Source organism: Synchiropus splendidus, chromosome 11 (genome assembly GCF_027744825.2).
Source record: "Synchiropus splendidus isolate RoL2022-P1 chromosome 11, RoL_Sspl_1.0, whole genome shotgun sequence".
NCBI lineage: Eukaryota > Metazoa > Chordata > Actinopteri > Syngnathiformes > Callionymidae > Synchiropus > Synchiropus splendidus.
Window position 1 is genome coordinate 4678739 of NC_071344.1, and position 22004 is coordinate 4700742.

The 22004-nt window shown below is 42.7% G+C and overlaps 3 protein-coding genes across 5 annotated transcripts; all 3 read right to left on the reverse strand.

Moving 5' to 3' along the window:
* Window positions 1-964: 964 nt before the first annotated feature.
* Window positions 965-21896, reverse strand: LOC128767096 (protocadherin alpha-C2-like). Its single transcript, XM_053878819.1, has 3 exons — window positions 19303-21896; window positions 2325-2360; window positions 965-1075 (listed from the first exon to the last, which is right to left on the reverse strand). Exons 1-2 carry the CDS (start codon window positions 21709-21711, stop codon window positions 2349-2351), a joined length of 2421 nt encoding a protein of 806 aa, XP_053734794.1. The 5' UTR covers window positions 21712-21896; the 3' UTR covers window positions 965-1075; window positions 2325-2348.
* Window positions 968-19267, reverse strand: LOC128767095 (protocadherin alpha-C2-like). 3 transcript variants are annotated; one of them, XM_053878818.1, is made up of 3 exons: window positions 11694-15674; window positions 2325-2360; window positions 968-1075 (listed from the first exon to the last, which is right to left on the reverse strand). In XM_053878818.1, exons 1-2 carry the CDS (start codon window positions 14082-14084, stop codon window positions 2349-2351), a joined length of 2403 nt encoding a protein of 800 aa, XP_053734793.1. In that variant the 5' UTR covers window positions 14085-15674; the 3' UTR covers window positions 968-1075; window positions 2325-2348. The 3 variants fall into 3 exon arrangements, with proteins under 3 accessions (XP_053734793.1, XP_053734792.1, XP_053734790.1); XM_053878817.1 differs by lacking the exon at window positions 11694-15674 and adding an exon at window positions 2862-5271; XM_053878815.1 differs by lacking the exon at window positions 11694-15674 and adding an exon at window positions 15683-19267 and having other exon boundaries at window positions 978-1075.
* si:ch73-233f7.3 (protocadherin alpha-C2) lies at window positions 7670-11619 on the reverse strand. Its single transcript, XM_053878820.1, has one exon. It carries the CDS (start codon window positions 10067-10069, stop codon window positions 7673-7675), a length of 2397 nt encoding a protein of 798 aa, XP_053734795.1. The 5' UTR covers window positions 10070-11619; the 3' UTR covers window positions 7670-7672.
* Window positions 21897-22004: the final 108 nt, after the last annotated feature.

The window sequence follows — 22004 nt, forward strand, 5'->3', positions numbered from 1 at the left end:
ATTGCTGTGTAAATCATTACAAAAGTGGTATGAAGAAAGACAATCTAACACCACTGTCTGCCTTGAAAATATACTAAAAGAGTGAAATAATAATAAAAAATAGATCAATACTGTATTTTCAACATGGCTGAACACAATGAAAGCAATAATACTTTGGTATTTGGAATACCCCTTTCAAACACACTGACTGAATAGTAATAAACATTGTTGTGCATTTAATTACATGACTCATACTTTGAAGTTTAGCTGGCAGCATAAATACTCAAGTGGAATAACGTTCAGGCACAGCCCACTGACTATGTACAGTAAAGTCCATGAACACCCAAATGCAACGGATATGTCGTCTTATATCTTACATGTATTATTGTTCACTACAAGTGACTTTAGATTGGAATGAGCCGTGTTGTTGACGGTGATGGTCTACCAAAGCACGAGTAAAGCTATTGATTTAACGCCACCACTTCATGCAGAGATGAATAAAAAGCAGTCACAAAATGACTCAAGGCTTTTCTCGGATGTGCTTATTTCCAATCATCACCCAGGAATCCATTTGGGTATCACATTTAAAGCACCAAGTCATTGACAAAAAATGAAAAAAAAAAAAAATCACAGGCAAACACACATAAAAACGGATGCCCCTCTTTGCTCCATGCTAACAAATGCTAGTGCTTTCGGAACTCTTCTTTTTCTTGTGCTGTTTCATTCCAATACTGATCTGTGATGGTTTATTGATAAATGCTGCTTGGAAGGAAGGTTAAGAATCACGGCATTCACAATGTGTTTAGAGAGGGATTGATGAATCAAAGGCAACTAAACATGTCCATTCATGTGGCCCATATTGTGGCTTTTTTATATCAGGTTTCAATCACCATCAGAGTCTTTTGGCAACCAAGGCATTGACAATGTGCTGGGAAATCAGCTCAATGAGCCGCTGATGCTTGAACCCCATGAGGGGAGGAAGAGACTAGCGCATGTCTGAGGCATTTAAAAACAATCCTTTCTCCCCTTTCGTCTCGAATGAAGTCACCGCTGGGATGGAGGTCTATGGGGGTCTGCTGCTGCTGGATGTAGATGCCTGTCAGTGAGAGGAGAAAACTGGTGAGAGGAGCAATATTTGAAACTCTTGTAGAGAATAAAAAAAGCAGTCTGCATCCCACAAATGCTGCAAATCACTGGAGGGAGGGGGGGGTTGCTAGGTAACTGGTGAGGATCTGGTTTCTCTTTGTGCTCTCTCCTCCGTGCAAAAATGGGTCATGATCACACCAGACATGAAATAAATGCAGAGGTGCCAGGAAGTGGATATTTAGGACCATAATAAAACAAGCCATTCAATACTCGTGAACACACAAGAAAGTCAATTATGGTTCAGTCAGACAGGGTCATTCTAAGCATGGATACAAGGGAGGTCATTATTGTCTTTCAATATAAATACAGATCCTTTAAAATGTTATTAAAACACACCACAGGAGTAATTTGATTAATGAAATGTGTACTGTAATTTTGTCCAAGTAGGTATTCTACATAACACAGTGAGACAGTGCTTTGTCATTTTGCTAATCTCTATATTTAAAGGACAACAAAATGAGGATGAATAAAAAGATGCGTTGTGATCATTTAGAATTGCCCTGAACTGCCTTGTACTTGCATTGATGGTTTTGTGTTTCTGTTTGACACATGCACGTCAGAAATGCTCCATGAGGTTTGTAAAAAGCACAAACTCAAGGGCTATTTCAGCTTTGCATTTTCTAAATCATGATTTAACAGCTTATTCCTCTTACTCCTTTTCAGTAGAGAATTGAATATATATAGTCAGTACTCAATCATTTCAAACCAACAAACCTGGAAACACATTCAGAACAACTTTCAGAACAAAAAAAAAAAACAGCGTCTAGGGTCAAAGAAGATGGGAGTACAAGGCTGTCCTGCTGAGCATGTTGAGCAGACAGATCCCCGCCATGCTACAGCCTGCAATCATGACTGTGGACGTCGATACAAAACTTATGTTTCAGCAATAAACACAACTGTTCCACCATACTTAAGTCCTGCCTAAAAATAAACACGTCAAGGTCACGGTCTTCAATCCATTAGATTAATAATAGCAATAAAGGAAGGAAAGTCAAATACAATGAGTAAATGTAGTGAATTATATGTGTAATTATAATTAAATGTATGTCATTATCTATCTACACTGAAGCAGCTTAGCACTGAGCTGAGTGAGCATGACGCCATGATAATGCTGAGGGTCCATTTTAAATGACGACTGAAAAGTAGTTTATGAGAGCGTGCATGCGTATGTGTGGGTGTGTTGGGGGGATTCTTCATACCTCCTGCTGCAGAGTGGACTTCCTTCATTTAGGGTACTAAAGAGAGGAAAACAAGAGAAAAACATTTAGTGCAACATGGACGTGAGAATAAACAATGCAAAATCCACTCAACAATCAGCGAGGAACTGCTGCCTCGTCCTGTGAACCTGAAAAACACTCGGGTGGATGTGGATTAGAGGGTAGAGGGTAAAAGACTTGGATGTTTTAAATAGCAAATATGACAGTCGCGGAGAACAGTGATGAAAGGGACATGAAAAGTTTATAGAGATGAAAAAGAGTTCTCATCTTACACCTGACATCAACATGAGTTGCATTCATGTTTGTCTGTTTTTTTTGTTTGTTTTATTGGCTTGTTTGTTGTGTTTACTTTTTGAGTGAGATGAGTGAGATTATTTATATACTTCAGGAAATTTTTCACGCTGATGATAAAATGAAATGGAGCACATTTGTTTGCATTTATTTTCTTTCATAAACACGAATGACAGTATAACCATTTCAAAACCTCCTGAACATACAAAATAAAATATCTGGCTGTACCTGCAGAGTGGAGGCAGCAGAGTCACTGGTGTCGGTCACTCCAGTGCTCCTCGGTAAACTGGACACAATGTATCTGGAGCCCTTTGGCACAGGCTGTCGGACCACCAGCTTGCCTTTCCTGGTCTCTGCTAGGAACAGACTGTACCAGTAGGCATCGTTGGACACCAGAGTGGAATCTGCGATGGTGGAGTTCCTCTCACTGATCACACTGTTCCTGCTGGGAGGAGCTGCTTTGCTGCTCTTGGGCGTCTGACACTTGATCACGATGGTCACCAGTATGGTGATGAGCAGCAGGAAGGACACTGAGCCCAGTCCAATCACCAAATACAAGTTGAGGTCTGAAAAGATGTCATATTCCAGAGGAACCTCTGTCATGTCAGAGTAGGACTTCACAGCAGTCTCCACTGTGGACAGATTGATGGTGACTGTAGCAGAGAGAGCAGGCTCCCCGTTGTCCTTGGCAACAACAACCAACCTCTGGTGTCGTGGATCTCGGTAACTGAACATCCTCATAGTCCGGATCTCTCCGTTGTACTGGTCCAGACTGAACAAGGTGGCATCAGTCACCTGGAGGAACTGGTAGGTGATCCGAGAGTTGTGCACAGAGTCTGTGTCTAAGGCGATCACCTTGGCAACCAGAGAGCCTTTGTCAGTAGATCTGGGGATCTTCTCCTCCACCACTGAACCGTGAGCACGCCAGGGAGAGACGATCACTGGAGCATTGTCGTTCTGGTCCACGACGATGATGTGGACCGTCACGTTGCTACTGAGTGGAGGAGAACCAGAGTCTCTGGCCTCAACGTGGAAAAGAAACTCCTTCTCTATCTCATAGTCAAAAGTTTTCAGAGCAAAAAGATTCCCGTTCTCTGGGTTGATAGAGAACAGCATGGACATGGAGGTGTTGGCCGTCTCCCTCTCCAGGATGACGTAAACTAGATACTGGTTCTCATGGAGGTCAGGGTCAAACGCAGACAGTGAACCCAGCAGAGCTCCAGGTGCGTTATTCTCATTCACACGTATCGTATAGAAGGACTGAGGGAACTGAGGGACGTTGTCGTTCACGTCCAGCAGTTGTAGGGTCATAGTTTCATTGTCAGATAAAGGAGGAGAACCTCTGTCAGTCACACTGAAGGTGATCTCATATTCTGGAACCTTCTCACGGTCTAATGGCTCTGAAACTACCAACTCATAATAGTTATCAGAGGACTCCCTCAGTTTGAAAGGCATGTTATCTGGAATATGAAGATCAACCACTCCATTGTCTCCAGAGTCCTTATCGCTCACACTCACCACTGCTATCACTGTGTCTGTCGGTTCATTTTCTTTGATCGGACTTCTGAATGATTTAATAGAAATTTCTGGGTGGTTATCGTTCATATCTGTCACCTCTATCATCACTTTGCACTGTCCAGTCAGTGGCTTCGCTCCTTTGTCACTAACAATAATCTCCATTTCATAATATTTAAAATCCTCATAATTGATCATCTCCTTCACTCTAATTTCACCACTTTGAGGATTCAGTGTAAACATGTTCTGTGTTCTCTCTGACGTATATAAACTATATGTATAAGAGAGATCAGAGTTTAATCCTTCGTCTAAATCAGTGGCGTTTAATTTGATCACCAGACTTCCAATGGGGGAGTTCTCCATCACACTGACGGTGTATTTGTCTTGATCGAATGATGGGGCGTTGTCGTTCACATCCAGCACCCGCACAATGATGCTGGCTGTCCCGGTGCGCGCGGGTACCCCACCGTCCACAGCAGTGAGCGTCAGATGATGAACAGCCTGCTGCTCTCTGTTCAGAGTCTGTTTCAGGATCAGATCAGCGAATTTGGAGCCGTCTCTCCCCGTCTGTATTTCGATAGAGAAGTGCTCGCTTGAACTGAGGTGATAGTTCTTCACAGAATTCTCTCCCACGTCAGGATCCACTGCGTTGTTCAGAGAGTATCTCTCCCCCACCGCGCTTGACTCAGATATGTCCAGGTGCATTGTTCCGCGACGAAAATGAGGAGCGTTGTCATTGACATCCGTGATTTCCACCTCAATATTGAACATGCGGACGGGGTTTTCGATTGTTGCATCCAATTTAAGGAAGCAATTAGACTTTGCTGGACAAAGTGATTCTCTGTCGATCGGTTCCATAATCACCAGCTCGCCAGTGTCCTTATTGATGTCGATATATTTTTTGTTGGCGATGACATCAACGCGCATTTTCCTCTTGCGCAAGGTCTTCACGTCCAAACCCAAATCAGACGCCAAATTAGCGACAACAGAACCTTCCTCCATTTCCTCGGGGATAGAATAATGGGTGACACCGGACGCATCCTCCAAAATAAATGCTATTAAAATAAATGCACAAACGTACCATGCGCCGACGTGTTGCCAAAGTTGGTGCGCCATGTTGATTTTAGATCCACTAACTGACGCCAAATTTGACGAGCTGCAAGACAACGGGCAACACAGGCTAATGCCGGACGTCTCCTTGAGCAAGACGTTGTACCGTCATCTCTGGGAGGAATTCATCCAATCAGATGAGAGGAAAACATGACCTCACGAAGTATAAAGTTTTCTTGGAGAGCAGCGACAAAATTTGTTCCGACGCATGTTTAAACAAAACGTATATTAAACACAATATAAATATTTCTTCATCATTGCTAAATTGTTTTCTTAAATACTAACTTTTAATATTTTCACGTGAACATCTTTTCCAGTGTCAGCGCCATGGTGATTAAATGACGCACCACTACTTTTACGCGCAGCCACCTGTGGGCAAAGTGATACTCCTAAAGCCTGAAATAGCACTCGTGTGAGCAAAACAAGAGTTACTGACTTGTTGGCATCGTAATTTCAAACTGTAATGGGTTAACAGACTTAAATTTGCGAATGTGAGCGACAGCTGTTCTACTTGATTTTTTTTTTTTTTTTTTTTAATCCTGATATTTGCATTTGCAGAGTTCATAACTTACCATTTGAAAAACAAGTTGTTCTACGTATTAGTAGTAGTAGTAGTAGCATTGTTGTTGTTGTTTTCAGCATGTTTGAAATGCAATGCATTTTCCATTTCTTGTTTTTAAATTTGTGTTCAGGGGGCAAAAATATTTGCTGAACCTCAAGGTAATTTAAGAACTACCATTAATCAATACAAAAGAAAATTGACGAATAAAATAAAATAAGATTTCAAAGCAGTTGTTGATTTTTCAAATTGAGAAAAAAAGAATACACAACCAGGTATTTGTAGTTTCATTATGAATTTAACAACTAGTAAATAAATTGTATTTAAAATGTTCACCATTTTCATAGCTACATGGTGAAGGAATTGTTTTTGGTCATTGTTTGAACCTCTGAGTTTTTGGCAAGTAAAACGGCAAGTAAAAAGAAGTTAAAGCTGCTATGTGATGCATTATGCACATACTTTTTTCGCAACAGTCATACAAACAATAAACGGTCTAATCATGAAACAGTATTTCATATACCTGTAAAGGCATAAAAGCAAGACAATGATACACCGGATGATGTCACTAACTGTTATATGGAAACATACGGCACATAAGGTTCTGATGATGAAGGCGCTGCAGCAAGAGAGGAGAAAATTTACCTGTTCAAGAATAAAATGTACATTTAACAACGAGACAGCAATATTTCTAAAATTACCTTCATTTTATACTTGTACATGACCTTCCATAAGGGAGAAATATTATTTAATTCTGATTCATAATATGAATCACTGATCACTCCAAATTAATGGCACTATTCCTCTCAGTACTTAATGTAAAAGTGATGATGCGATTTATTGATGAGGCAAAGAAGCAGCTCCATTGTTGTTTAGTTATCAACTCCACTTTACATTAATATAAGATTTGTTCATACAGTTTTTGAGATCGCATCAATGAAGCTTTGTAGTGACAGTTGCGTCGCTATTTTTCCAAAAAAAATTAAAGTTTGATTATGCCTGATTATGATCCCATTTACAAAACCAAATATCCTGTGTTTATAGTGACAACAATTGGAAGTCACTTCATGACATAATATACATTCACAACTCGTAAATTTTATAACAAATGAGGAAATTTGACCAAAAACTAAGTAATTGATGAAATTTACAAAGACTTCTGGAACACGGACAGCAACTACACTTCAAACATTAAAGCCAGATGGGAGGCAGAATTTCACTCTGGAATATCAGCTGAAATATAGGACCAAATACGCGCTGAAGCTCACCAACCCTATACACATATAGTTTTAGAAATGTCATCTTATCTCGTCATTGCCTAAATTCTGGAACACAAACACTTCACAAATTGGCATTCTGGCAATGACATATATTTCTGGTTTCCTCAACACTCTTTTCGCTTATGATTGTTATTCTTTTTCCTAGATATTGTAACAGCACATGACAACCTTTTGTTATGTGTGTATTGACGTTCTTATGAACATTTCACAGCTGTGAAGGGCAGAATATTGCTACAATTTTGTAAACTGCTAAATAAAAAAATGTAATAGACAGAAGGCATTTGCTTTAAAAAATCTTAAAAGGAACACAATTATTTCTTGACGTCTCTTCACACAACAATGTGTTTCTAATGAAAATGGAGTTTAGATGTTGATGATGAACAGATGAAACATGATGGGTGGAATATTATTTTTCACTGTGTTATTTGCTACATGACGGCCACCAGACATAGAAAAAGTAAAAAAAAATAGAGCAACTGTGGTGATGCGGTAAAGTGTTTGGCTGATGGATAGGTAGTAGGAGGATAGGTAGGTAATTACAACAGAAATCGATCCACTGCAGTCTATGTGGAACTTTTTCATACCTGCAGAGTGGAGGCAGCAGAGTCACTGGTGTCGGTCACTCCAGTGCTCCTCGGTAAACTGGACACAATGTATCTGGAGCCCTTTGGCACAGGCTGTCGGACCACCAGTTTGCCTTTCCTGGTCTCTGCTAGGAACAGACTGTACCAGTAGGCATCGTTGGACACCAGAGTGGAATCTGCAATGGTGGAGTTCCTCTCACTGATCACACTGTTCCTGCTGGGAGGAGCTGCTTTGCTGCTCTTGGGCGTCTGACACTTGATCACGATGGTCACCAGTATGGTGATGAGCAGCAGGAAGGACACTGAGGCCAGTCCAATCACCAAATACAAGTTGAGGTCTGAAAAGATGTCATATTCCAGAGGCACCTCTGTCATGTCAGAGTAGGACTTCACAGCAGTCTCCACTGTGGACAGATTGATGGTGACTGTAGCAGAGAGAGCAGGCTCCCCGTTGTCCTTGGCAACAACAACCAACCTCTGGTGACGTGGATCTCGGTAACTGAACATCCTCATAGTCCGGATCTCTCCGTTGTACTGGTCCAGACTGAACAAGGTGGCGTCGGTCACCTGGAGGAACTGGTAGGTGATCCGAGAGTTGTGCACAGAGTCTGTGTCTAAGGCGATCACCTTGGCAACCAGAGAGCCTTTATCAGTAGATCTGGGGATCTTCTCCTCCACCACTGAACCGTGAGCACGCCAGGGAGAGACGATCACTGGAGCATTGTCGTTCTGGTCCACGACGATGATGTGGACCGTCACGTTGCTACTGAGAGGAGGAGAACCAGAGTCTCTGGCCTCAACGTGGAAAAGAAACTCCTTCTCTATCTCATAGTCAAAAGTTTTCAGGGCAAAAAGATTCCCGTTCTCTGGGTTGATGGAGAACAGCATGGACATGGAGGTGTTGGCCGTCTCCCTCTCCAGGATGACGTAAACTAGATACTGGTTCTCATGGAGGTCAGGGTCATACGCAGACAGTGAACCCAGCAGAGCTCCAGGTGCGTTATTCTCATTCACACGTATCGTATAGAAGGACTGAGGGAACTGAGGGACGTTGTCGTTCACGTCCAGCAGTTGTAGGGTCATAGTTTCATTGTCAGATAAAGGAGGAGAACCTCTGTCAGTCACACTGAAGGTGATCTCATATTCTGGAACCTTCTCACGATCTAATGCCTCTGAAACTACTAACTCATAATAGTTATCAGAGGACTCCCTCAGTTTGAAAGGCATGTTATCTGGAATATGAAGATCAACCACTCCATTGTCTCCAGAGTCCTTATCGCTCACACTCACCACTGCGATCACTGTGTCTACTTCCACATCTTCACTGACTGGACTGTGAAATGACTTGATAGATATTTCTGGATGGTTGTCGTTCATGTCTTCAATCATGATCTTTATTGTGCACTGTCCTGACAAACTGTTGACTCCTTTGTCTGTTGCTATGACTTCCATGTCATAAATCCTGAAGTCCTCATAGTTCAACATCTCCTTCACGGTGATCTCACCAGTAGAAGGATTGAGGTTAAAAGTTTTCTGTGTTTTCTCAGGTGTGTATAAACTGTAGGAATATGTTAAGTCTGAATTTGACCCTTCATCTAGATCTGTGGCTTTAAGATGAATGACCAGACTTCCTAAAGGAGAATTCTCCATCATGTTAATGTTATATACAGATTGATCAAATGTAGGAGCGTTATCATTGGTGTCTAAAACCTGCACAATAATACTTGCAGTTCCAGATCTAGCCGGTGTTCCTCCATCGACAGCTGTCAGTATTAAATTATGACGAGCCTGCTGCTCTCTGTCTAACTGTTTTTTCAGAATAAATTCTGCTATTTTTTTCCCATCCCTTCCGGTCTGGACCTCGATATCAAAATTGTCATTGTCACTCAGGTAATATGTTTTAACTGAATTAGTTCCCGCATCTGGATCCACTGCGTTACTGAGAGAAAATCTCTCCCCTTTTGGCGCCGACTCGGATATATCTAGATGAATGACGTCTCTCCTGAAGTGTGGGGCGTTGTCATTCATGTCTAATATCTCGATTTCAATATTGAAAATTCGCACAGGATTTTCAAGAGTCACCTCTAGTCCGAGAAAACACGAGGCTGACGACTTCGCTGGACAAATGTGTTCCCGGTCAATCTTCTCCACAATGAACAGCTCTCCAGTCTCTTTGTTCACATCCAGATATTTCTTGTTGGCGATAATGTCGAGGCGCATCTTTCTCCTGATCAGCGACGAAACATCCAAACTGAGATCCGTCGCCAGATTTGCAACAATCGATCCCTCTTTTAGCTCCTCTGGTATAGAATAGTGAATCACCGTGGTAGTTGCCTGATGAATCGCGAGGAACACCAGCACCAGAGTCACGTACCTTTTGTGTCGCTGCATCGCTGCACAGAATCCTATTGTTTCCTTCTCACAGTTCGGTGACGCCACGACCGCTGTTATTTTGTTTTCGACACAAAAATCCTCCTTATGGTGATCGTATAGTACATAAAATCCTCATGAAGTCACAGACGCTTCGCCAAACGAACGTGTCGTGATAATTTCAGCACCACGGAACTGTCAGTCTCTGACCAGACCGTGCTTCTATTTCCTGCCCATCATCGTGACGTCACGGTCTGGAGCTTAGAATGAAAACAGCGCCGCCGTCTTATTTGCGAGTCATTAACGCATTGAGTACGCGGCCAACGAAACTAACATTTAATCTATCATTCAAGTACAATATCTACTTCATTTTGTCGAAGGCACACAGGTCACAATAATAATTGAATTTACTGTCTTCCATTATTCACTTCCTTGGCAAATCAACTGCAATTTTCTTTGCTTGTTGCCTCATGTCTGTACATCGTCCACAGGTCACGTTCGGTCATCGGTCACCACATGTGCCGTCTGTGTAATACACTCAGCTTTTCCTTCATTAAACAAAAGCAAGTCGTGTTTTACTCAGATTAAGTACCTTTTAAAACGGATCCACAAGTTTAACTTGTAGTTTACGTGAATGTGAAATGTCCGTCACAGAGTGTGAGAAGTGTGGAGTTTCAATTGCCCGCAAGGTGTCGGAATTGTACCGCGTATAACTCGTTATTCCTGTTGCAGCGAGACAAGACGTAGGCATGTGGGAACTATATATTGTTGTGATGGTCGAAGTGCTTAAGTAATTGTTTAACTAACATACATATCTGTTTATAATGCTTTTCCTCTACGTTACCATTACAGGTTACCATTGAAGCCAATAATTCTGAGTCTTGCAGATAAGAGACTGAACTCAACACATTCTCACCAGACATAGGTCCAGTTATCTGCTTTCTGTATTCTGATCGATAGTCCACCTTGAACGACTGTCTTCCCCAAATTGTGGCCATGGCTTCATCAACAAATACGTCGGTTTGTTTTCACCTTCTGTATATTTATCACTTTTGACTGTATGATGATGACAATGGTGATGGCAACAAATATGAACACAAGATGAAAAAAGAAATAATGCCAATATTAGCAGATTCAACACGAATGTAGTGGTCATTGCAGTGGTTGTAAAATTGGTGGAAGTAGTGAAAAGAAGAGACAAATTTGTTGTGATCATGAATATCAAGAATGTTGTTGACATTCCCATTTCATTTTTGTTCTGAACCCAAGAAACAGGTGATGTTACTGTTGTTGTGATTGATTCATTATGAGCAGCTGCACCAGTAATTGATTTCCTAAGTCATTGTTGACTAGAACTTTGCAATGCCATTACAGTTATAATTGGGATATTTTTATATCTGTACTCAGAAGCAGTCCTCAATTAAAATTTGGAGGATATGAGGTCCTGGCAATAAACCCTTACCTGTGAATATCTATTTTCCTACAGTATATGGTCAATTTTCGATGTTACACAATATGTCATATGATGCCACCTTCAATTATTCCTTGCAACATTCAGTCTCATGTTCATGTAACAGTCATTAAAGGGCAAAATCTCAGTGGGAGAATGTCTCCAAAAAGCTTTATGAAAGATTACACTTCATACCTGCAGTGTGGAGGCAGCTGAGTCACTGGTGTCGGTCACTCCAGTGCTCCTCGGTAAACTGGACACAATGTATCTGGAGCCCTTTGGCACAGGCTGTCGGACCACCAGCTTGCCTTTCCTGGTCTCTGCTAGGAACAGACTGTACCAGTAGGCATCGTTGGACACCAGAGTGGAATCTGCGATGGTGGAGTTCCTCTCACTGATCACACTGTTCCTGCTGGGAGGAGCTGCTTTACTGCTCTTGGGTGTCTGACACTTGATCACGATGGTCACCAGTATGGTGATGAGCAGCAGGAAGGACACTGAGCCCAGTCCAATCACCAAATACAAGTTGAGGTCTGAAAAGATGTCATATTCCAGAGGAACCTCTGTCATGTCAGAGTAGGACTTCACAGCAGTCTCCACTGTGGACAGATTGATGGTGACTGTAGCAGAGAGAGCAGGCTCCCCATTGTCCTTGGCAACAACAACCAACCTCTGGTGACGTGGATCTCGGTAACTGAACATCCTCATAGTCCGGATCTCTCCATTGTACTGGTCCAGACTGAACAAGGTGGCGTCTGTCACCTGGAGGAACTGGTAGGTGATCCGAGAGTTGTGCACAGAGTCTGTGTCTAAGGCGATCACCTTGGCAACCAGAGAGCCTTTATCAGTAGATCTGGGGATCTTCTCCTCCACCACTGAACCGTGAGCACGCCAGGGAGAGACGATCACTGGAGCATTGTCGTTCTGGTCCACGACGATGATGTGGACCGTCACGTTGCTACTGAGAGGAGGAGAACCAGAGTCTCTGGCCTCAACGTGGAAAAGAAACTCCTTCTCTATCTCATAGTCAAAAGTTTTCAGAGCAAAAAGATTCCCGTTCTCTGGGTTGATGGAGAACAGCATGGACATGGAGGTGTTGGCTGTCTCCCTCTCCAGGATGACGTAAACTAGATACTGGTTCTCATGGAGGTCAGGGTCAAACGCAGACAGTGAACCCAGCAGAGCTCCAGGTGCGTTATTCTCATTCACACGTATCGTATAGAAGGACTGAGGGAACTGAGGGACGTTGTCGTTCACGTCCAGCAGTTGTAGGGTCATAGTTTCATTGTCAGATAAAGGAGGAGAACCTCTGTCAGTCACACTGAAGGTGATCTCATATTCTGGAACCTTCTCACGGTCTAATGGCTCTGAAACTACCAACTCATAGTAGTTATCAGAGGACTCTCTCAGTTTGAAAGGCATGTTCACTGGAATATGAAGATCAACCACTCCATTGTCACCAGAGTCCTTATCGCTCACACTCACCACTGCGATCACTGTGTCTACTTCCACATCTTCACTGACTGGACTGTGAAATGACTTGATAGATATTTCTGGATGGTTGTCGTTCATGTCTTCAATCATGATCTTTATTGTGCACTGTCCTGACAAACTGTTGACTCCTTTGTCTGTTGCTATGACTTCCATGTCATAAATCCTGAAGTCCTCATAGTTCAACATCTCCTTCACAGTGATCTCACCAGTAGAAGGATTGAGGTTAAAAGTTTTCTGTGTTTTCTCAGGTGTGTATAAACTGTAGGAATATGTTAAGTCTGAATTTGACCCTTCATCTAGATCCGTGGCTTTAAGATGAATGACCAGACTTCCCAGAGGAGAATTCTCCATCATGTTGATATTATACACAGATTTATCAAATGTTGGAGCGTTATCATTTGTGTCTGAAACATGAACAATAATACTTGCAGTTCCAGATCTAGCCGGAGTTCCACCATCTACAGCTGTCAAGATTAAATTATGACGAGACTGCTGCTCTCTGTCTAAATGTTTTTTCAGAATCAACTCAGCTATCTTTGTACTATCTCTACCAGTCTGGACTTGAATCGAAAAACTATCACTTTCGCTTAGATAATACGTTTTGACCGAGTTACTTCCCGCATCTGGATCCACTGCGTTACTGAGAGAAAATTTCTCCCCCGTCGCTGTTGCCTCAGAAATATCTAAATGAATGGCGTCTCTCCTGAAGAGTGGGGCGTTGTCGTTTATGTCTAAAATCTCTATTTCTATGTTGAAGATGCGCAACGGATTTTCTAAAGTCACCTCCAATCTGAGATAACAGGAGGCTGACGACTTCGCTGGACAAATATGTTCGCGGTCAATCTTCTCCACAATGAACAGCTCTCCAGTCTCTTTGTTCACATCCAGATATTTCTTGTTGGCGATGATGTCGAGACGCATCTTTCTCCTGATCAGTGATGAAACATCCAAACTGAGATCCGTCGCCAGATTTGCAACGATCGATCCTTCTTTTAGCTCCTCTGGTATAGAATAGTGGATCACCGTGGTAGTTGCCTGATGAATCGCGAGGAACACCAGCACCAGGGTCACGTACCTTTTGTGTCGCTGCATCGCTGCACAGAATCCTATTGTTTCCTTCTCACAGCTCGGTGACGCCACGACCGCTATTATTTTGTTGTCGACACAAAAATCCTCCTGATAGTGATCGTACAGTACAAAACATAAAATCCTCAAGAAGTCACAGACGCTTCGCCAAACGAACGTGCCGTCTGCATTTCAGCACCACGGAACTGTCAGTCTCTGACCAGACTCCGATTCTATTTCCTGCCCATCGACGTGACGTCACGGTCTGGCGTTCATAAAGAAAACAGCGCCGCCGTCATATTTGTCAGGCATTAACGCATGGACTAAGGAGTCAACGAAATTAACATTTCACCTTTCATTTAAGTACGATATTTACTTCATTATTTTCGAAGACACGCAGATCACAATAATGATTTCATCTACTTTCTCCCATTATTCACTTCCTTGTCAAATGAGCGGCAATTTTCTTTGCTTGTTTGCTCATTTCTGTACATCGACCACAGCTCATGTTCGGTAATCGGTCACTATATGTTCTGTCAAAGGGCAATACACACAGCACTTACGTCATTAAACAAAAGTAAGTTGCGTTTTACTCATATTGAGTTCTATTTAAAGCGGATGCAGAAGTTTAACTTTTGGTTACATGAATGTGAAATCCCTGTCTCTGAGCGTGAGAAGTGTGGTTTCATTTGGCCTCAAGGTGTCGGCATTGTACCGCGGTAAGCAGTTACTCCTGCTGCAGCTCGACAAGACGCAAGCATGTGGGAACCATATACTGTTGTGATGGGTCCAACATCTCATGCAGAAATCTGTTGATAATATTTTTCCTGTCTGATACCATTACAGGCTGCAATTGATGCTAATACGACTGTCTTCCCCAAATTGAACCTGGCCATTGCCTGATCAACAATTTGGTTCGTTTGTTTTCACCTTCTGTATATGTATCAGGTTTTTTTTGTATGATGATGATGTCAAATGGTAAATGGCAATGAAGATGATCACAAGATGAAAAAAGAAACAATGCAAATATTGGAAGATTCAGGAAGAATCTAGTTGTCATTGCAGTGGTTGTAAAATTGGTGAAAGTAGAAAAAGAAGAGATAGTTAGAGGATTTGTCATGAAGAATGTTGTTGTCGTTCCCATTTCATTTTTGTTCTGAACCCAGGGAGCTGTTGGTGTTCCTGCTGTTGTTTTTGATTCAAAATGAGTTGCTGTTCCAGCATTTGATATTGGAAATCTAAATCTAAAATGGTAGCAGCACTTGATCCATGTTTCCTTTTCAAGAGTGTATCATGAACGTCTTCTTGTTTTTTAAGTCATTAATAATTATGACTTCGTGATATCATCACAATTATAATTGGGATTATTTACATCTGTACTCAAAAGTAGTCCTCAATTAAAATATGGATAATGTGAGCTCCTGGCATTCAACCCTTACCTGTGAATATCTGTTTACTTACATTGCTAAATAGTCTATTTTCGATATTACAAAATATGTCATATAATTTCACCTTCAATTATTCCTTGTAACATTTAGTCTTATGGTCACGTAACAGTCATTAAAGGGCAAAATCTCAGTGGGAGAATGTATCCAAAAAACTTTATGAAAGATTACACTTCATACCTGCAGAGTGGAGGCAGCTGAGTCACTGGTGTCGGTCACTCCAGTGCTCCTCGGTAAACTGGACACAATGTATCTGGAGCCCTTTGGCACAGGCTGTCGGACCACCAGCTTGCCTTTCCTGGTCTCTGCTAGGAACAGACTGTACCAGTAGGCATCGTTGGACACCAGAGTGGAATCTGCGATGGTGGAGTTCCTCTCACTGATCACACTGTTCCTGCTGGGAGGAGCTGCTTTGCTGCTCTTGGGCGTCTGACACTTGATCACGATGGTCACCAGTATGGTGATGAGCAGCAGGAAGGACACTGAGCACAGTCCAATCACCAAATACAAGTTGAAGTCTGAAAAGATGTCATATTCCAGAGGAACCTCTGTCATGTCAGAGTAGGACTTCACAGCAGTCTCCACTGTGGACAGATTGATGGTGACTGTAGCAGAGAGAGCAGGCTCCCCGTTGTCCTTGGCAACAACAACCAACCTCTGGTGACGTGGATCTCGGTAACTGAACATCCTCATAGTCCGGATCTCTCCGTTGTACTGGTCCAGACTGAACAAGGTGGCGTCGGTCACCTGGAGGAACTGGTAGGTGATCCGAGAGTTGTGCACAGAGTCTGTGTCTAAGGCGATCACCTTGGCAACCAGAGAGCCTTTGTCAGTAGATCTGGGGATCTTCTCCTCCACCACTGAACCGTGAGCACGCCAGGGAGAGACGATCACTGGAGCATTGTCATTCTGGTCCACGACGATGATGTGAACCGTCACGTTGCTACTGAGAGGAGGAGAACCAGAGTCTCTGGCCTCAACGTGGAAAAGAAACTCCTTCTCTATCTCATAGTCAAAAGTTTTCAGAGCAAAAAGATTCCCATTCTCTGGGTTGATGGAGAACAGCATGGACATGGAGGTGTTGGCTGTCTCCCTCTCCAGGATGACATAAACTAGATACTGGTTCTCATGGAGGTCAGGGTCAAACGCAGACAGTGAACCCAGCAGAGCTCCAGGTGCGTTATTCTCATTCACACGTATCGTATAGAAGGACTGAGGGAACTGAGGGACGTTGTCGTTCACGTCCAGCAGTTGTAGGGTCATAGTTTCATTGTCAGATAAAGGAGGAGAACCTCTGTCAGTCACACTGAAGGTGATCTCATATTCTGGAACCTTCTCACGGTCAAATGGCTCTGAAACTACTAACTCATAATAGTTATCAGAGGACTCCCTCAGTTTGAAAGGCATGTTATCTGGAATATGAAGATCGACCACTCCATTGTCTCCAGAGTCCTTATCGCTCACACTCACCACTGCGATCACTGTGTCTACTTCCACATCTTCACTGACTGGACTGTGAAATGACTTGATAGATATTTCTGGATGGTTGTCATTCATGTCTTCGATCATGATCTTTATTGTGCACTGTCCTGACAAACTGTTGACTCCTTTGTCTGTTGCTATGACTTCCATGTCATAAATCCTGAAGTCCTCATAGTTCAACATCTCCTTCACAGTGATCTCACCAGTAGAAGGATTCAGGTTAAAGGTTTTCTGTGTTTTATCAGGTGTGTATAAACTGTAGGAATATGTTAACTCTGAATTTGACCCTTCATCTAGATCTGTGGCTTTAAGATGAATGACCAGACTTCCTAGAGGAGAATTCTCCATCATGTTGATATTATACACAGATTTATCAAATGTAGGAGCGTTATCATTTGTGTCTGAAACATGAACAATAATACTTGCAGTTCCAGATCTAGCCGGAGAGCCACCGTCTACAGCTGTCAGGATTAAATTATGACGAGCCAGCTGCTCTCTGTCTAACTGTTTTTTCAAAATCAATTCGGCTATTTTTTTCCCATCTCTTCCGGTCTGTACATCGACTTCAAAATGATCGCTTTCACTGAGATAATATGTTTTAACTGAGTTACTTCCCGCATCTGGATCCACCGCGTAGCTGAGAGAGAATCTCTCCCCCTTCGCTGTTGCCTCAGAAATATCTAAATGAATGGCGTCTCTCCTGAAGAGTGGGGCGTTGTCGTTAATGTCTAAAATCTCTATTTCAATGTTGAAGATACGCAACGGATTTTCTAACGTTACTTCCAGTCCGAGAAAACACGAGGCTGATGATTTTGTGGTACAAATGTACTCGCGGTCAATCTTCTCCACAATGAACAGCTCTCCAGTCTCTTTGTTCACATCCAGATATTTCTTGTTGGCGATGATGTCGAGGCGCATCTTTCTCCTGATCAGCGATGAAACATCCAAACTGAGATCCGTCGCCAGATTCGCTACGATCGATCCTTCTTTTTGCTCCTCTGGTATAGAATAGTGAATTACCGTGGTCGTTGTGTGATGAATCGCGAGGAACACCAGCACCAGGGTCACGTACCTTTTGTGTCGCTGCATCTCTGAACACAATCCCATTGTTTCCTTCTCACAGCTCCGTAACGGCTCCGCTACTGTTATGTTGCGATAGATATAGCAATCCTCCTTTAAAATCTCTTCTAGTGTGTACAATCCACGTGAAATCAGTATCTTCTTTTCGGAGCGTATAGTGTGAATTTCAGCACCATGGAACTGTCAGTCTCTGACCAGACCCCGCTTCTATTTCCTGCCCATTGGAATGACGTCACGGTCTGGGGCTTAATAAGTAAACAGCGCCACCATTTCGTTGAAATGTAACACTTTTGTCTGGAATTACTCTGGCATCAGTGATTTCACAACTGATGTTGTTTCAGTAATAATTTTGTTACTGATATGCAGGCATGTCTTGAAATCATCTTTTCTTCCCCAACATTCATGTCCTTGACAAATAAATCCATGTTTGAGAATATTCGTGTGTTACGTTTGCTCAGCATTATCACTTAAACCACAATTTATGACAACGATTGTATTAATGGTCATGGATATGTGTCGGAGAAATGGCGATGATTGTGCTAACATTGATTTCAGTCATGCAGTAGTCGTAGAACTAATCGCAATAGTGGTGGTGGTCAAATTGTCAGACACATATTAACAAGGTGTGAAGGAAAACATTGTGTCCATTTCGTCATCTTCTGTGTACGTATTTGAATGAAATTAATGCATCCTTCATTGTGATCCACCAGGTTGTACAAAATGGCAATGTTGTTTTTAATCATCTCCATTATATTACTGTTTTTTTTAAATGAGGGATTTTCCAGTCAGGACCCAATTCAATGCACCAAGCGTTTTTGTATTTTGACTGAACTAGAATAATCCGGGCTGCTGCGACTACTTGTTCTTCATTATATTTATAAGAATATAAGGACTGAACCATCGGATATATTTCTGGTTTTGGCGTTATTCGGTCGTCGTATTCAGTGGTCTGAACTTTACGTTCAGTCATGTCCTTTGTGTGTTTATTTGTTACGGTTGCAGTTCAGGAGTGAATGAGTCACATTGTTTAATTTTGGGTAATATAAAGATCATTTGCGGAACCTTCAATTTTTTTTATTGTTGTTTATCTTTTTTTTTTGACATCATTGGGTCATGAAAGTCCATGTTTTGTTTGAAATATTTCCCACATTTCGTTATTGTGACCATTATTATGACTGTAGAACAAAAAGGAAAATCACAGTTGAAAATGTGTCAATCTTAAATATCTGAATTCTTACCTGCAGAGTAGAGGCAGCTGAGTCACTGGTGTCCGTCACTCCAGTGCTCCTCGGTAAACTGGACACAATGTATCTGGAGCCCTTTGGCACAGGCTGTCGGACCACCAGCTTGCCTTTCCTGGTCTCTGCTAGGAACAGACTGTACCAGTAGGCATCGTTGGACACCAGAGTGGAATCTGCGATGGTGGAGTTCCTCTCACTGATCACACTGTTCCTGCTGGGAGGAGCTGCTTTGCTGCTCTTGGGCGTCTGACACTTGATCACGATGGTCACCAGTATGGTGATGAGCAGCAGGAAGGACACTGAGCCCAGTCCAATCACCAAATACAAGTTGAGGTCTGAAAAGATGTCATATTCCAGAGGCACCTCTGTCATGTCAGAGTAGGACTTCACAGCAGTCTCCACTGTGGACAGATTGATGGTGACTGTAGCAGAGAGAGCAGGCTCCCCGTTGTCCTTGGCAACAACAACCAACCTCTGGTGACGTGGATCTCGGTAACTGAACATCCTCATAGTCCGGATCTCTCCGTTGTACTGGTCCAGACTGAACAAGGTGGCGTCGGTCACCTGGAGGAACTGGTAGGTGATCCGAGAGTTGTGCACAGAGTCTGTGTCTAAGGCGATCACCTTGGCAACCAGAGAGCCTTTATCAGTAGATCTGGGGATCTTCTCCTCCACCACTGAACCGTGAGCACGCCAGGGAGAGACGATCACTGGAGCATTGTCGTTCTGGTCCACGACGATGATGTGAACCGTCACGTTGCTACTGAGAGGAGGAGAACCAGAGTCTCGGGCCTCAACGTGGAAAAGAAACTCCTTCTCTATCTCATAGTCAAAAGTTTTCAGAGCAAAAAGATTCCCATTCTCTGGGTTGATGGAGAACAGCATGGACATGGAGGTGTTGGCTGTCTCCCTCTCCAGGATGACGTACACTAGATACTGGTTCTCATGGAGGTCAGGGTCAAACGCAGACAGTGAACCCAGCAGAGCTCCAGGTGCGTTATTCTCATTCACACGTATCGTATAGAAGGACTGAGGGAACTGAGGGACGTTGTCGTTCACATCCAGCAGTTGTAGGGTCATAGTTTCATTGTCAGATAAAGGAGGAGAACCTCTGTCTGTCACACTGAAGGTGATCTCATATTCTGGAACCTTCTCACGATCTAATGGCTCTGAAACTACTAACTCATAATAGTTATCAGAGGACTCCCTCAGTTTGAAAGGCATGTTATCTGGAATATGAAGATCAACCACTCCATTGTCTCCAGAGTCCTTATCGCTCACACTCACCACTGCGATCACTGTGTCTACTTCCACATCTTCACTGACTGGACTGTGAAATGACTTGATAGATATTTCTGGATGGTTGTCATTCATGTCTTCAATCATGATCTTTATTGTGCACTGTCCTGACAAACTGTTGACTCCTTTGTCTGTTGCTATGACTTCCATGTCATAAATCCTGAAGTCCTCATAGTTCAACATCTCCTTCACAGTGATCTCACCAGTAGAAGGATTCAGGTTAAAGGTTTTCTGTGTTTTATCAGGTGTGTATAAACTGTAGGAATATGTTAACTCTGAATTTGACCCTTCATCTAAATCTGTGGCTTTAAGATCAATGACCAGACTTCCCAGAGGAGAATTCTCCATCATGTTTATATTATATACAGATTTATCAAATGTAGGAGCGTTATCATTGGTGTCTAATACCTGAACTATAATACTTGCAGTTCCAGATCTTGCCGGAGTTCCACCATCTACAGCTGTTAGGATTAAATTATGACGAGACTGTTGCTCTCTGTCTAATGTCTTCATGAGGATCAATTCGCCAAATTTTGATCCATCTCGTCCAGTCTGAACTTCAATTTTGAAATGCTCACTTTGGCTAAGTTGGTATGTCTTAACTGTGTGACTTCCGACATCAGGATCCACTGCGTTACTGAGAGAGAATCTCTCCCCCTTCTGTGTCGACTCGGACAAGTCTAAATGAATGATCTCCCTCCTGAAGTGTGGGGCGTTGTCGTTTATGTCTACAATTTCTATCTCAATATTAAATATGCGCACAGGGTTTTCTAATATTACCTCGAGTTTGAGATAACAAGAAGCTGACGATTTTGTTGGGCAAATGTATTCGCGGTCAATCTTCTCCACAATGAACAGCTCTCCAGTCTCTTTGTTCACATCCAGATATTTTTTGTTGGCGATGATGTCGAGGCGCATCTTTCTCCTGATCAGCGATGAAACATCCAAACTGAGATCCGTCGCCAGATTCGCTACAACCGATCCTTCTTTTTGCTCCTCTGGTATAGAATAGTGAATCACCGTGGCCGTTGCGTGATGAATCGCGAGGAACACCAGGACCAGAGTCACGTACCTTTTGTGTCGCTGCATCGCTGCACAGAATCCCATTGTTTCCTTCTCACAGCTCCGTAACGCCACGATGCGGTTTGGACCGCTTGCGATCCTTAATTCCTCCTTCGGTGTCCTTGTTGTACCATCTAATTCATCTCGTAACTCATTTCATCTTCTTTTCAAGTCCAGAATAAAGGCTCTTGATCTTCAGCACCAGGGAACTGTCTCGCGTCTGTCCAGTCCCCCGCCTCCTCCCTCTCCACCCCACCAGCGTGACGTCAAGTGTTGGGTGTTTGCAGGAAAACAGCGCCACCCATGCTAGCTTTGGTCATGCAATTTGGTCCACAACT

Excerpts from the sequence above, each read along its gene's own strand:
- LOC128767096 (XM_053878819.1), bottom strand. The coding sequence starts at position 21,711 with ATGGGATTCTGTGCAGCGATGCAGCGACACAAAAGGTACGTGACTCTG.
- LOC128767095 (XM_053878815.1), bottom strand. The coding sequence starts at position 18,091 with ATGGGATTGTGTTCAGAGATGCAGCGACACAAAAGGTACGTGACCCTG.
- si:ch73-233f7.3 (XM_053878820.1), bottom strand. The coding sequence starts at position 10,069 with ATGCAGCGACACAAAAGGTACGTGACTCTGGTGCTGGTGTTCCTCGCG.